General features: G+C 46.7%; 1 protein-coding gene across 1 annotated transcript; it reads left to right on the top strand.

The window, feature by feature from the left end:
* Nucleotides 1-265: 265 nt before the first annotated feature.
* SDF2L1 (stromal cell derived factor 2 like 1) lies at nucleotides 266-4,362 on the top strand. Its single transcript, XM_052690888.1, has 3 exons — nucleotides 266-434; nucleotides 957-1,153; nucleotides 2,460-4,362. Exons 1-3 carry the CDS (start codon nucleotides 275-277, stop codon nucleotides 2,736-2,738), a joined length of 636 nt encoding a protein of 211 aa, XP_052546848.1. The 5' UTR covers nucleotides 266-274; the 3' UTR covers nucleotides 2,739-4,362.
* The last annotated feature ends 8,270 nt before the right edge of the window (nucleotides 4,363-12,632 follow it).

Genomic DNA, 12,632 nt, shown 5'->3' with positions numbered 1-12,632 from the left:
AGGTAAAAGCGTCTCAGCGCGCCCTCGCGTCCCGCCCCGGGAGGCGCCACGCTGCTTGCTCTGATTGGTCGCCTCTTTCCCTCGGCCCAATGAGCTCCTCCTGCCGAACTGTGAGTTCTCTCCGTCGCGGCCCAGTGCGAGATGGAGGTCGGGTGGAGGGAGGGCGGTGATTGGTTGGCTGCGGTGCTGGCGGGGAGCGATTGGCTGAGCTCGCCGAGGGGCTGCGGAAGCGCGCTCCGCTGTGTGGCGGCGGTGCCGGGTGGGTTGCGGCGCGATGTGGGGTGGCTGCCGCCTCTTCCCTCTGCTGCTCCTGTGCGGGCTGTGTGGCGGAAGGGAGCTGGCGCCGGGCGCCGTAACCTGCGGCTCGGTGCTGAAGCTGCTTAACACCCGCCACAGCGTTCGGTTGCATTCTCACGAGGTCAAATACGGCTCCGGTGAGCGGGGTCGGGCCGGGAGGCGCCGCGTTGAGGGGCCAGAAGCTGGGAAACGGCGCGGGGAGCGCTGAGGAGGCGAGGAAATGGCGGGAGAGGGGCAGGGAGCGGGAAATGGCCGCGGGAGGCTGTGAGGGGGTCGTGGGATGAAGCCGGAGGTTGCTGCGATCTGTTGCCGGGGCGGCGATGGGACTGTGCGTGGGCTAGGGGCGGGGACAGGGGAGGGGAGGCGGCTGTGGCCCGGGGCGCGACAGTGCCGTGCATCTCCTGCGTTTGTAGTGTGAGGGGATGCTTTGCCCTCTCCCTGAGGTGAGCCCTGCGCTGCGCCGGCGGCCTCGGTCACGTTCTTCGGCCTAAAGGTTACGGTACCTGCATTCTGAGGAGCCGGTACATTAACTGGAAGAATGAAGTGTGTCTTAGTACTGTCGTGCCTTCGTGTTTAAAGCAGCTTTCCTCAGGTCTTTCAGGACTTCCTGAGCTCCAGGAGTGGGTTGGGTCTCCTGCCATTTAATTCTGTTCCAACAGGAAGTGGGCAACAGTCGGTGACAGGAGTTGAAGCTTCAGATGATGCCAACAGTTACTGGCGGGTTCGTGGGAAGGTTGATGGCAGCTGCCAACGCGGAACCCCAGTGAAATGTGGGCAGGCAATACGACTTACCCATGTAAACACAGGAAAAAACTTGCACACCCATCACTTCCCATCGCCGCTCTCCAATAACCAAGTAAGTTGTTCTGAATCATAAGTTTTGTACAAATAGTGCATGACTGATACTGACGATACCTCTTTCCATATTTCTTGCTTTTGAAGAATCAGGGTTAGCTGGCAGGGTTAGCTGCCAGCTGCCATCTCTGGATATGCAAAGTTCATATAGTTGCTTCTCTGCATTGTAGAATAATGTGTTAAAGGGTCCTGACAGAGACAAAATGTAATATCTACCAGTATCAGTTTGTCACTACAGTTTTTACAAACATATATTGGTTTCTTTATTCTGCACCACTGATACTCTGATGATTGTTTTGAAATGCTTAGCACTTTTATAGGACATTAGCCACTTTTCTTAATACCGTGAAGACTGATCTAGAGCCAGACAGTTAACGGTGTGTTAGGACACGTATGATTAACTATATCCAAGTTCCTTGGTCTTATAGAAGTAAGGTGTGGTTCTGAATACAAACGTTTATTTCATATTCTTAACAAAGAAGTTTGATTTTCAATTGGTATGTTGTCTTTGACACTGTATGGACTACATAAGCTTGAATTAACATGACCCTAAATTATTAGCTCAATAGGTTCAAACTATTACAGTTCTATTTTCAAGTTGTTAATCACTTCTAGCCATCTGATTTTTCAGTCCGTGCTGAGTCTTTAATCAGTTGGAGTTGAGCCTTCCACGTTTATGAAAAGACTTGGAGTTTTGGGGGCACATAATGAAATCTGATCTCTAACTTTTGTTTTAGCAGGAATTTACTTGCCCTAATGGTTCTCCATCTTTATTTTTCGAGGAGCCATTCAGCTGTCTGTCCAACACTGCGTACCAAAATAGTTGTTGACTTGTAGTCTTGGTATAATAAAGCAAAAAAGGAATACAATTCCTTAATAAGTCCGAATGTTGGGACCTTGTGATTAAAAACTTTTTGCAGTGATAACTATGAAGCATCGTGTTACAAAATTGGATGTTTACAGTTATAAACTTGTTTTAGTGGAGAATTAGTGTTGTTTCTTTGAAATTGTTTGTCAGAGGGATTGCTCTGAACTCTGCTCGAGATGTCTTTAATTTCTAATGTATGTTGCAGTTTGTTGGCACTTCACGCTCAGGTTATGTGTTGGAGTCTGTTGGCAATTTATGTTCAAGTTGTAGTTGCAGAGAGTTGCTGCTTCTGGATCTGAGAGCTGTTGACAGCAGTGTAATGTTTCTTTCCTCAGCATCCTTGCGTTTAAGTTTTGCTGGCTTTCTGGCTGATATTTTTGTGTGTGCATTGGCAGCATTTGCTCGTATTTTCACTTCAGGAGATTTGTGTCTCTAACAGGAAGTAAGTGCCTTTGGTGATGATGGTGAAGGAGATGACCTCGATATATGGATTGTGCAGTGCAGTGGGACACACTGGGAGCGGGAGGATGCAGTGCGCTTCAAGCACGCAGGAACTGAGGTGTTCCTTTCAATTACGGGGGAGCAGTATGGCCATCCCATTAGAGGTCAGAGGGAAGTTCATGGCATGCCCACTGCTAATCATCACAACTATTGGAAAGCAATGGAAGGAGTCTTCATCAAACCCAGTATGGACCTTGCAAAGCACGATGAGCTCTGAATTGCCAGAGGATCCAATAAGATTCATCCTGCTCCAGTGTTCAGAGATGCTAATACTTGGTCTCTTAAAAAGTCCTACCTTGCCTAAGTGATTGACTTTCTGTGTTGCTGAAGGGCATTAGTTCACTCTAGGAATGCTGCGCTTCTGTGGGAATGACATCTGCCAGGCTAAGACATTTTACATTTATTTAAGAAATCCCTTCTAAATCTTCAACCTTATTTGGTGCAACTAGATCATACGTGTTAGTTCTCACTGTCATTTGTTTTGTTCATTACTTCTCCAAATCAAAAGAAATGGAAAAACAAAGTAGTACATCTCTGTCATCCCAGGTACCACAAAACTTTGTATTTTGTAATCTTTTTTTCAATTATAATTAAATATTTGGAAACTTATTTCTAGCTAGTGAGAGAATGCTATTAATGAAGAGATGGAGTAAGTCTAGAAAGGGAAAACATTTCTTGGAAAATGATGCCTTTTGAATGAGTCAAATTCAGCTATTTCAACCTTGCAGGAAAATGTTTCAGTCCATCGGAAAATTGCTTCCAATGTATTTCATGAGCTTTGTTCTGTGTTTATGGAAAAGTTGAAAATACTGTGTACGTTGAAGCAAGAAGACAAGTTTTTATTTATTACCTTTCTCTGAAGAAATTTGTGTCTTTTTCTGCTGATTGTGATACTGCTAATTCTCAAACGGTGGGACTTTTGCTCTAGGGGCTGGTGCAGAAGGCTACTACTTGTTTAATTAATATTCAAATTTTATAAACTTTGATGTGAATAAATTTGTCTTATGTTGTTCTTGCATGTCATTGCCAACTCAGCATGAGAGTCGAGGTGAATAAGTAGTGGGACTTACATCCACGTGGGGTTCTTTTATGCGAATCCAGAAGAAATGGAAAAAAGAGTGAATCTTAGAAAATTGTTTGGTCCTGGATTTTTAACAGAGGGGTAATTTCTAGAGTGATAGCGAGGAGTCTTCATTGCATAAGACATTAATTTCTGTGCTCTTCTGTGGAAAGAGGGGGAAAAACCTAACTCTGAAACACTTTTGTTACAGTGTATTACTGGAAATACTGACTGAAGCACAAAGTACCAGGCATTTTCTATTTGCTTTAAGGAGAAAAGCTCAGTAAATGAAGTCAGCAAATTCAGGTGTTGGTTTTTTGTCTGTAACTAGTTTACTGGTTATAGTCCTAATTAGTCAGTTAAAGAAGGAGGAAAGTTATGTGCTGCTTTCACATCTCTAGTTACACGCTGTTAGAGAGAGAGCGCTGATGAAGTGTAATATGCAATTTCATTAAAATTTGATAAATGTACCTGTGCAATAATCTGCATGTGCTGATCCCTCACGCTTCTGCTGCACAGAGTAGCTTCAGTTTTAATTCGGGGATTAATACTAGTGAAAATCCTTCATATTCTGCAGAACAAGATGCTTCTGTGTTTTGTGATATTCTTCAAAGGAGGTAAGTGTTCTTCAGTTAATCTTACAGTACTGAAGGAGAAGAGGCATTTTGGAGATGAAACAAGCTTTTAGTGTTTTGTATTAGAAGCAAACTTTTCTGTAAGGTTCACTGGTATTCCTGACTAATTGTTATTGAAGTAATAAAGGATAATTACTTAAAAAAAAGTCAGAGCTGTTTAAACAAGCTGCCCTTTCCTTTAATACAGAGAGGGGCTTTTCCTTTGAAGTTGGTTTATGAGAAACTACAAAAAAGCAGTAGCACTTACAAAATGAAGAAATAAATTTGGCAATGAGTTCTTTAGTTCTCTTTAACAGAGAGCTAAACACTTTATGCCTACACCACTTTTAGTTTAGTTTAGTGTTTGCTGGCGTGCTTGTGGAATACTGGTTTAGCTGAGGAAAGGTAGGTCTGTGTGGCTCATCTTGGTCTGTGGGCCACTTTTATTTGTTTCAGTTCCCACTGCAGAAGTTGTGCTGACAGACTCTTGAATAAGCCTGGTTGAAGCACATCTTAGGAAAAGTCTATTACCATCTCCATACAGAAATTATGAGTTGATGTAAGAAATGCAGAGGCTTGTAGTTGTGAAAAATGATAGCTTGTGCAATTGCAAATGTGCATTTCTTTTTATGTAACTTCTAGGTTTATAAGACCTTAATTAGTAATGTTTAATGCCATATTGTGTGTTTTTAAACTGAATTACTATGATTTCAAAATCTCAGGTGTTTTTATTTCCTCTGATTGCTTACAATTCAGCTGTCCAATGCACCTTCCACAGCTGACTAGAGACTTAATCTCTGCTTTTGTATTGGGTTTTTTAGTTGCTTCTTTTTCATATGACTTTAATAATCTGACAAAAGGTGTTGAGTCTTAGAGTAACATATGAAACGCTCCAACATGTAGATATGAAGATCTTAAATGTTGTTTTGCTGCTTTTGTTTTTTAAAGGTGGTAATCTAGATTTTATAGTACCTCTTTCCGAATTCTCTATGCACTTAAATGTTAAATAAAACCTTTTTGTTCATTTTACTTCTGTTGATAGTGAAATAGAGTTCTATTGAGCGATCGACAGATGCGTTCTGATTTCTTGCTTATTGTACTATTACAGGTACTCTATGAGAAGGAGGCGTGCCAGCATTGCCCTGATAGACTAGAAAGGCTTTTGGGAAAATCATTAGTGGGATCTTTATTTGTAGTTGTTCTCAGTGAGAATAGTTGTTGAAGGAAATCTGCTGTAAACTCTCTGCTTTGAAAAATCTGCCAAATACTGCGTTTATTTAACATTGAATTAGATACGTTGTATATATGTGTCTGTATGAAATGATACAAACTTAATATACCTTTGGAATTCTTTTTGAGGAACACTTGTTTGAGTGCAAGCACTTTTAGCGTCTGTTTCTTGAGTCTTTTTGAAACTTTGTGTAACTGCTTAGCATACCAACTGAGCACTTGTCATTTACTTCGTCTTTTCAGTGTGAATAAGAAGTGCCGACTGCTTCGTCCTTAGGAAGCAGTGCGTTAGATTATATGAAAACTTGGGTGGCAAGCAGGGCGGTTGTGAGGAGAACAGAAAGGCGCAAGTCGGGGAGAGTCTCTCCCGTTAACTCGGAGCTCCAGCCCGAAAGCCCTGCTGGAACCGGGTCGGCAGCGGCCGCTAGTGAGCGCTGCTGCCCGCCGGCTCCCGGCCGGCTGCGGTGGATCGTGGCTGGGCTCCTCGGCGGGTTTGGGCTCGGAGGAGGAACGAGTGCCAGCCGGCTGCCCCGCCACGGCTCGCTTTAGCTGCTCCCTGCCGTGTCCGGTGCTGCTATTATTTCGAAGGGAAACAAAGCGTTAGCGTGGGCTGTAGAGTGGTGCTTTAGGCGGTTCGCTATCTTTCTGCGGGATCCATAAAGCTCTGCCAAGGTTGAAGTGTGTTTGTTTAAGGCAATTAGCTGTATATTAAAAGTAGGTACGGATTTCCGTTTCAGTAGGAGGGTATGAAGGACACAAAAGGATTATCAACGGGAGGAGGAAAAAGTTCCCCGCCTGTATACGGCAATCCCATTGCGTTTTCCTAGGTCTCGAAAGCAAAAGCTAAAAATAAAACGACTTGTTTCTAGCTGGTGCAAGATGCATTTCACATAAGTGGTAATATTACATGAATGCATCTTGGCCCCGGCGTAATTGCCTGGCTTCCCTCGGCTACTGCCTGGATCGCTTCCCTTGGAGGGTCCTGTGTAATCCGGATGAAAGCCGGGCTGTTCTCTTACCGAGCCGGTATCGGTCTGCGAGCCGCTGGGACGTGATCTCCCTGCCGTCCTGTGGGGGTCCTACGTCCTTCCCTACCGGCGCGGCTGTTGTTGCAGGCTTTGCTCGTTTGCCAAGAGGGTATAGTTCTTTCGTAAGCCTACCTGGAAGCGGTTCCTCAGCATCGACTGCCCGTTCCTGTTCCTTGATGTGTAGCGAAAAGATGCTCTTGGTGAGGAGCCTTCCGCTATCCCGTGAAGCAGTTTGCAGCCTGCTCCTGCTGACAGCGCTCTTCGGGTAATGGCCGGACGCTTCCTCCCAGCCCTGCTCGCCCGTACCCGAAGCTGTCCTTAGACCCTGTTCCACCGGGCACTGATGACGTCTCCTTATGCATCCTCGCCCTCCGCAGCGGGGCGTGGAGGGGAGTGGGGAGGTGCCACCTCTGCCTCCTGCGCGCAACCACGAGTGCTGCCGGCACGGTGCCACTGTCCACAACAGATTTCTGGCAGCAGCCTCCCTGAGACGGGGCACACAGGAACCCCCAGGCACCCTGAAAGCTTGTCTTGCACCTAAAGGTATCCGGAGGGCTCCTTGCTCGTGGATGTTCTGTCTGTGCTGCTCTACTAAACAGAGGGCTTGAGAGAGGGTTTCCAGCCTTCCCCGTCTCCTGGCACTGTGGCAGAAGCACAATATCATAGTGCCCTTCTAGCAGTTCCAAACTGGTGTAGCACGATAGCTGATTTAGACGCAAAAGGCACGTGGGGTGCGATGTGATAACTGTATAGGCACTTGTAGGCATAGGCGCAACGGGTGCGTGCCGCAGGTCTCCCGGGACGTGTTTGCTCCTTAGGGAGCTAATTCTTAGCTGGGAGATAACCTCCTCCTTTCCTATCTAAGAAGGAGCGGGTAATTGTGGCTTTGAAACTGGCTGTTAAAAGAGATACTCTCCTCCAAGAGAGCTGTGGAAAGAAGAAAAGCCTAAGCCTCTCCGAGACTTTCAGCTTCCAGTCTCTTCTCTTCCCCCGGGTTTTAACGCTTCCCTACCGTGCCTCCCGAAAGCGAGCGCCGCCTGCATGCTGTCCCCGCAGCTCTGCAGGGCAGTGGCTGTTGTCCTGCCGGGACAGGGGAACGAAGGAGGAGGATTTCTGCCCGGTGGGAGCCAGGCTGGCAGAGGCTGCGTGGGACTGAGCGGCCGCCGGAAAGCGCGTGGAGGAGACGCGCCGTGCGAACTGGGCGCAGGAGGACGGCTCGGCGCTCCCAGCCCCTCCTTGCTCCTCCTTGCCCGCAGCAGCCCCCTCCCCCCCCCTCCGCTGCTGAGTCCAGCGGCAAAGCGTCGGAGTGGAGCTTCCTTCCAACGGCTTCGTGCCACGGTGCTAGGCTGCCGCGGGTGTCATGTGGGACACTGCATTAAAAGGTATTTCTGAAGGCAAAATAATGATGCGGATCGATTGCTTTCTTTACGGGCTGTTTTTGCACTCTTCTCCATAGGAAAGCTGCCTGGTCCAGATTATTCTTGACGGAAAAGCACCATGACACTAGATTGTATTTTATTCTATCTAGTGCCTTAACAAATAGAAGGAAAATGATTATCTGTTTTTCAGTCTGAGACACTGAGTTCATAGTGGAAGAAAAAAAAAACCTGTTCTAAAAAAGTGTTAGCTACAGTCGAGAGATCTTTAGTAGAGGAAGTGTGCATAAGTGGTCAGACTAGGTGACTAGGGCAGAACTGAGTGATCCAAAGCGACGTGTTTGTGCCTCTTTTTCCCACCTGGAATTACAGATTTTCTTTGCCTTGCCCTTAAGTGCTATGCTGTGATTCAGGCCGGGCACAGAAAGGGTGGGCTGCCTGGCCAAACACCTGGCCTCACGCAGTATCCTTGCACCCTAGGCCTACTCAAAGCACTTTAAAATGATGACAGCCATACTTTCCCTCGAAGACAGCAGATCCCAATGGCCCTGGCCCAGCTGCCAGTGGGATCCGCAGCCGAAGGGGGGGGCTGCATGTCTTACCTGGAGTGTGGGCTGGCAGGAATCCCCCACCCATCTTCTTCCAGGACTGACCTGCTCAGTCTGGGAGCCTCCTAGGGCTTTGCAGAAAGTAGTGGTGGGATCTCCCGGCGGTACAGGTGGAGCTATAGTGGGCTCCCTCTGTGCTGATCTCATGGGATGTTCGGTGGGTTTAAGAGTCACTGGAGCAGAGCCAGAGAAGGATGTCCTTGGATTTTAGGGATATTCTAAGCAGAAATGGTCAGAAGTGTATGAGTGGCTAGGCTGAGCAATCCTTACTGAGCAGCCTCTCCTGCTGAGGTCCTCTTCTCTTTCTCCATCTATTTTATCGCATGCCCGTGAGTTAACCAAAATGTTCTGAGGATTAGTTTCAGTCGGTGTCCACTTTACGCCACCCTTAGCCTTTCACCCCTACCAGGGCCGCCGGACGTTTTCGGCACCCTCCCACAGACGCCTGGCGGTGCTGAGCGGAGAGCACCTTCCTGCGGTGGGGGAAGGCAGCCCGATGCTTCCTCTGACTCGGCCAGTGAAGCTCGGCCGCCTTCCCCCAGGACGGAGCCGCGCCGACAAAACGGCGGGGCCGGCGGTCAGCGGTGTCCTTTCAAGAGCCACGCGAAGGAGGTCCCTCCGAAATCCCCGAGCAGTCGGTTTGCGGGGCCCAGTTTCCCTCGATGGTAGCTGTCGGGCTCGGGCGGCTTGCGATGCGCTGTTCCGCACCGAGACCGTTCTTACTGGCAGCGGTAACGCGGCTCGGCTCCGCCCGGTCCAGCCGCTCGCGAGCCGCCCGTGCCGGCGGAGCCCGGGCAGAGCTGCCCTTTTCCCGTGGCGACGCGCTGCCCCAGGCAGGCACAGGCAGCTTCTCGTGCCGGCGGGAGCCCGCTGGCTGTAACCCGCGTGTGAAGTGTGCTCTTGCTCTGGTGCCATTGCGCTGGTCGAGGCTTTAAAGCGTCACCACATTCTCTCCCTCGCACAGGATGCAAATGCAAAAAAGTGAGGCTTCACTTTTCCCGATTTAAATATTATTCCCCTCTCTCCATCCCAATTGAAAAGCTCTTTTGCTTTTTCAGTGTCTTTGTACTAGCTTGGTGGATTTTCTTGGTTGTATTGATTTGATTCATCGTTCTTTTCTAAGTGTGCACCTCACAATAGGAATAGTGGGGGAGGATGTTTGTATGTGAAGAGGGAAAGGAGACGGAATTGATTTTGATCAGAGAATGTGGCCAAAGACTGAACAGGGAAATGGCAGAACTGCTCTTCAGCTTGCTCCAAACGCTACTATGAATGCCCCCAAATGAGTCACTTAGTGCTGAGGGCTGTGGGGCTGGCCGTGAAGAATCTTTCATGTTGCTAGTGATCAGCATCTGTAACAGCTCGCACATGGAAGTGGCCTCCTGTACCTTTCTGGCACTGTTGATAGATCTGAGTTTTCTTCAGCTCTGAAGGGTTTTTCTTCCTTTCTTCCTTTCTTTCTTTCCTTTCTTTCCTTTCTTTCCTTTCTTTCCTTTCTTTCCTTTCTTTCCTTTCTTTCCTTTCTTTCCTTTCTTTCCTTTCTTTCCTTTCTTTCCTTCCTTTCTTTTTTTTCCTCAGAGCAGAGATGGTTTGTGATGGTGGGTTTGTTTTGTTGATTTTATTGTTGCTAATAATTTAGATACATGTTTAAGATCTAACTCTGTAAAACGAAAACCAAGCAACAGACTTTCTGCTATCACCCTAAACTTATCCTGAAAAGTGATGGAAATTCATGGCAGAGGAACAAAACAAAGATTCTCTTCTGGCATAGTGTGATGGAGGCTTTCGTACAAGGTGTAATTCCCCACTGATTTTAATGGGGCGAACTGCTGGTATGGATGTAGCAGCTCCTGGCAAATGTGTTGCTTCCCAGCAGAGAAGTGTTTGAAAAAGGCAAAGAAGAGGTCTGACGTTGTTGTAGCGGGACAATTCCTTAAAATAGTTGCTTCATTACTGTATATTATTATCATTGTCATTTGATCATTCCGTGTATCTAAGGATGTTTACAAGACCTAAGGTTTACAATACAAGGCACACCCACCTCCAAGGTGAGTAAGCAGGATTTCTACCAAATTGGTGTTTGACACTGAGTGCTGGCAGTGCACCTAGTTCTGTGCAGGGCCATGTGAATGATTTTGGTTTGCCAGTCAAGAACTTCCATTCTCAGTCAGCCACCTACCTGCTGTTCTGCTAGCTTCTTATGGCAGAGATCTCTGCCTGTGGAGCTCCCGGTGACAGCACATAGAATCATAGAATCATAAAATCAAAAGGTTGGAAACGACCTACCAGATCATCTAGTCCAACCGTCTCCTCATCACCACTGCCACCACTAGCACTATTAAAGAGAAGAGCATGATTCTAAAGCTGTGAAAGTTTGAGATGCTTCTTCTCATCCGTTGACTTTTGAGCAGTGGGTCTTAGTAAGGATACGGAGCTACAGGCCTTGCAGGGGAAGCTCACTGTTCTGAGGAACGGTTTAGGTGGAGTCTGAGGAGTTGTGTGCTGAATGAGCAAGGCTTTAGCTGAAAAGCTGGGTGGCTAATGCCATTGTCAAGCCTCCAGTGGAGCAGTTTGACCACCTGCTACTCTCTGTGGATGGCAACAGGATGCTTGCTAGAAGACTTATTGGGAAGATAATATGTTTTCAGGTATTCACGTGAGTGGGATTCTCAGGAAATAACAATGAATTGTAGTTGGTGGATTTTTGTGGTGGGTTTTTGTTGTTGTTGTTTGTTTTTGTTTGTTTGTTTGTTTTTGCTTTTGGTTGTTGTTGTTTATTTCTTTGTTTTTCCTAATCAAAGAAGGCTCTATGATTTTTTAAGTATTATTACTAAAGCATCCCTTCCCTTTTTGCTTAGCACTTTGTTTGTCATAATTGCCAGACTATATTGTGTCTTTGGTTTGTGTTGGATGAATCTTGAGGGCTGGATGTGTAACCAGTAGCAGGATACAGCCCTAAAAACCAGCAGCCGTAGGCAAGTGGCTGTCTATGACAGCCCTTCTACAGGCAGAGTGACACCCTCCACTGCAGCAGAATGAGCACAAGGCTTTCCAACAGTTGGGGACTGGAGTGGGGTTGGAAATCTATTGTGCATTGGTTCTAGTAAATATATTATGAGCTACCTGGTGTTATAAGGTCTAATCACAAGAGTTTTCCTCTTAAAGCTGTGGCTGGTTTTATGTTGATCACTTTAAAACAAATGTCACAGATATATTTAATGGAAGTATGTGTAAAACCCCAACCCCCAAATGGTATTGTGTAACCAATACAGTATTTAAGTGCCCCCTGTGTAAACTAACTGAAAAGCCTGCTGTTTGCCTTCTTTGCCTCTGCTGTGTATTGGTCAACCAAAGCCAGGCACTCTGTTTGCCATTCTGCTTACTTTTTTAAAAGGCCAGATCCGTAGGATCATGTTATCTAGAAAGTGAAAAAGACTTAAACTCCATTTTCTGGGCTTAGAGGGCTCTGGGACTGAGGGAGAGCCCTCTCATGGGCTGCCCAGAGCGTGAATTGCCAAGCAAGCCTGTTTGGAAGCACGCACTCACAATATACTTTGTCCCTTTATTTTGGTATGTTCAGGGCAGTCCTTCTCAGTGGTTTCATAACAGCCTGAGCCACAGGATTCAGCTAAGCTCAACAAAGGTGAAGATGCATTAGTGTGAGGTCGTGGAGGTAGTGGAAGATAGTGATACATGTCTATAGATGGAATCAGGTGAAAATTAAGAGGAGGATTTCCTCTTGCTTTTAGCCAAATAGCATTTGTAGGCTTCCCGCTAATTCATTGTTATTTATCTGCCATCAGCTCCTTGCCCAGTCAAATCCTTTATTCAAGGTGCTGGATCTCAGGAGCACAGTGGTTTCCCATTATTGTTATAATCTTTAGCCAAAGAGATGTCCCTCCTTCTCAGTAATGCACCAAAGTGGAAGTAATCGCTCTTTTTTTCTTCTTGCATTTGTCCTTTCCTGTTTCATTCACCAATTGAAAAATGGCTAAAGAGCAGCCCCCGTTTCACCTCCCCTTTTCCATGATTGACTCAGCAGCTCCTGGGACAGAGAGAGGAAAGGGGCCTCGAGGTCACAACCTTCACAATCTTCAAAGCCCCTGCCGCTTCCAGCAGCTGTCACAGCTCTCACTGACCATATCCCCAGAAGGTCAGCAAAAAAATAAACACTGGGGCCCAAATGATCCCCTTC

Source organism: Tympanuchus pallidicinctus, unplaced genomic scaffold (genome assembly GCF_026119805.1).
Source record: "Tympanuchus pallidicinctus isolate F22 unplaced genomic scaffold, pur_lepc_1.0 scaffold28, whole genome shotgun sequence".
Taxonomy (NCBI): domain Eukaryota; kingdom Metazoa; phylum Chordata; class Aves; order Galliformes; family Phasianidae; genus Tympanuchus; species Tympanuchus pallidicinctus.
The sequence above is the reverse complement of the archived record's forward strand: the minus strand, read 5'-3'. Positions and strand labels throughout refer to the sequence as shown.

What these genes read in the sequence shown, in the direction of transcription:
- SDF2L1 (XM_052690888.1), top strand. Translation starts at nt 275, where the DNA reads ATGTGGGGTGGCTGCCGCCTCTTCCCTCTGCTGCTCCTGTGCGGGCTG. An exon ending in CGAGGTCAAATACGGCTCCG is followed by an intron (nt 435 to 956) that starts GTGAGCGGGGTC and finishes CTGTTCCAACAG; the next exon opens with GAAGTGGGCAACAGTCGGTG. An exon ending in CGCCGCTCTCCAATAACCAA is followed by an intron (nt 1,154 to 2,459) that starts GTAAGTTGTTCT and finishes TGTCTCTAACAG; the next exon opens with GAAGTAAGTGCCTTTGGTGA.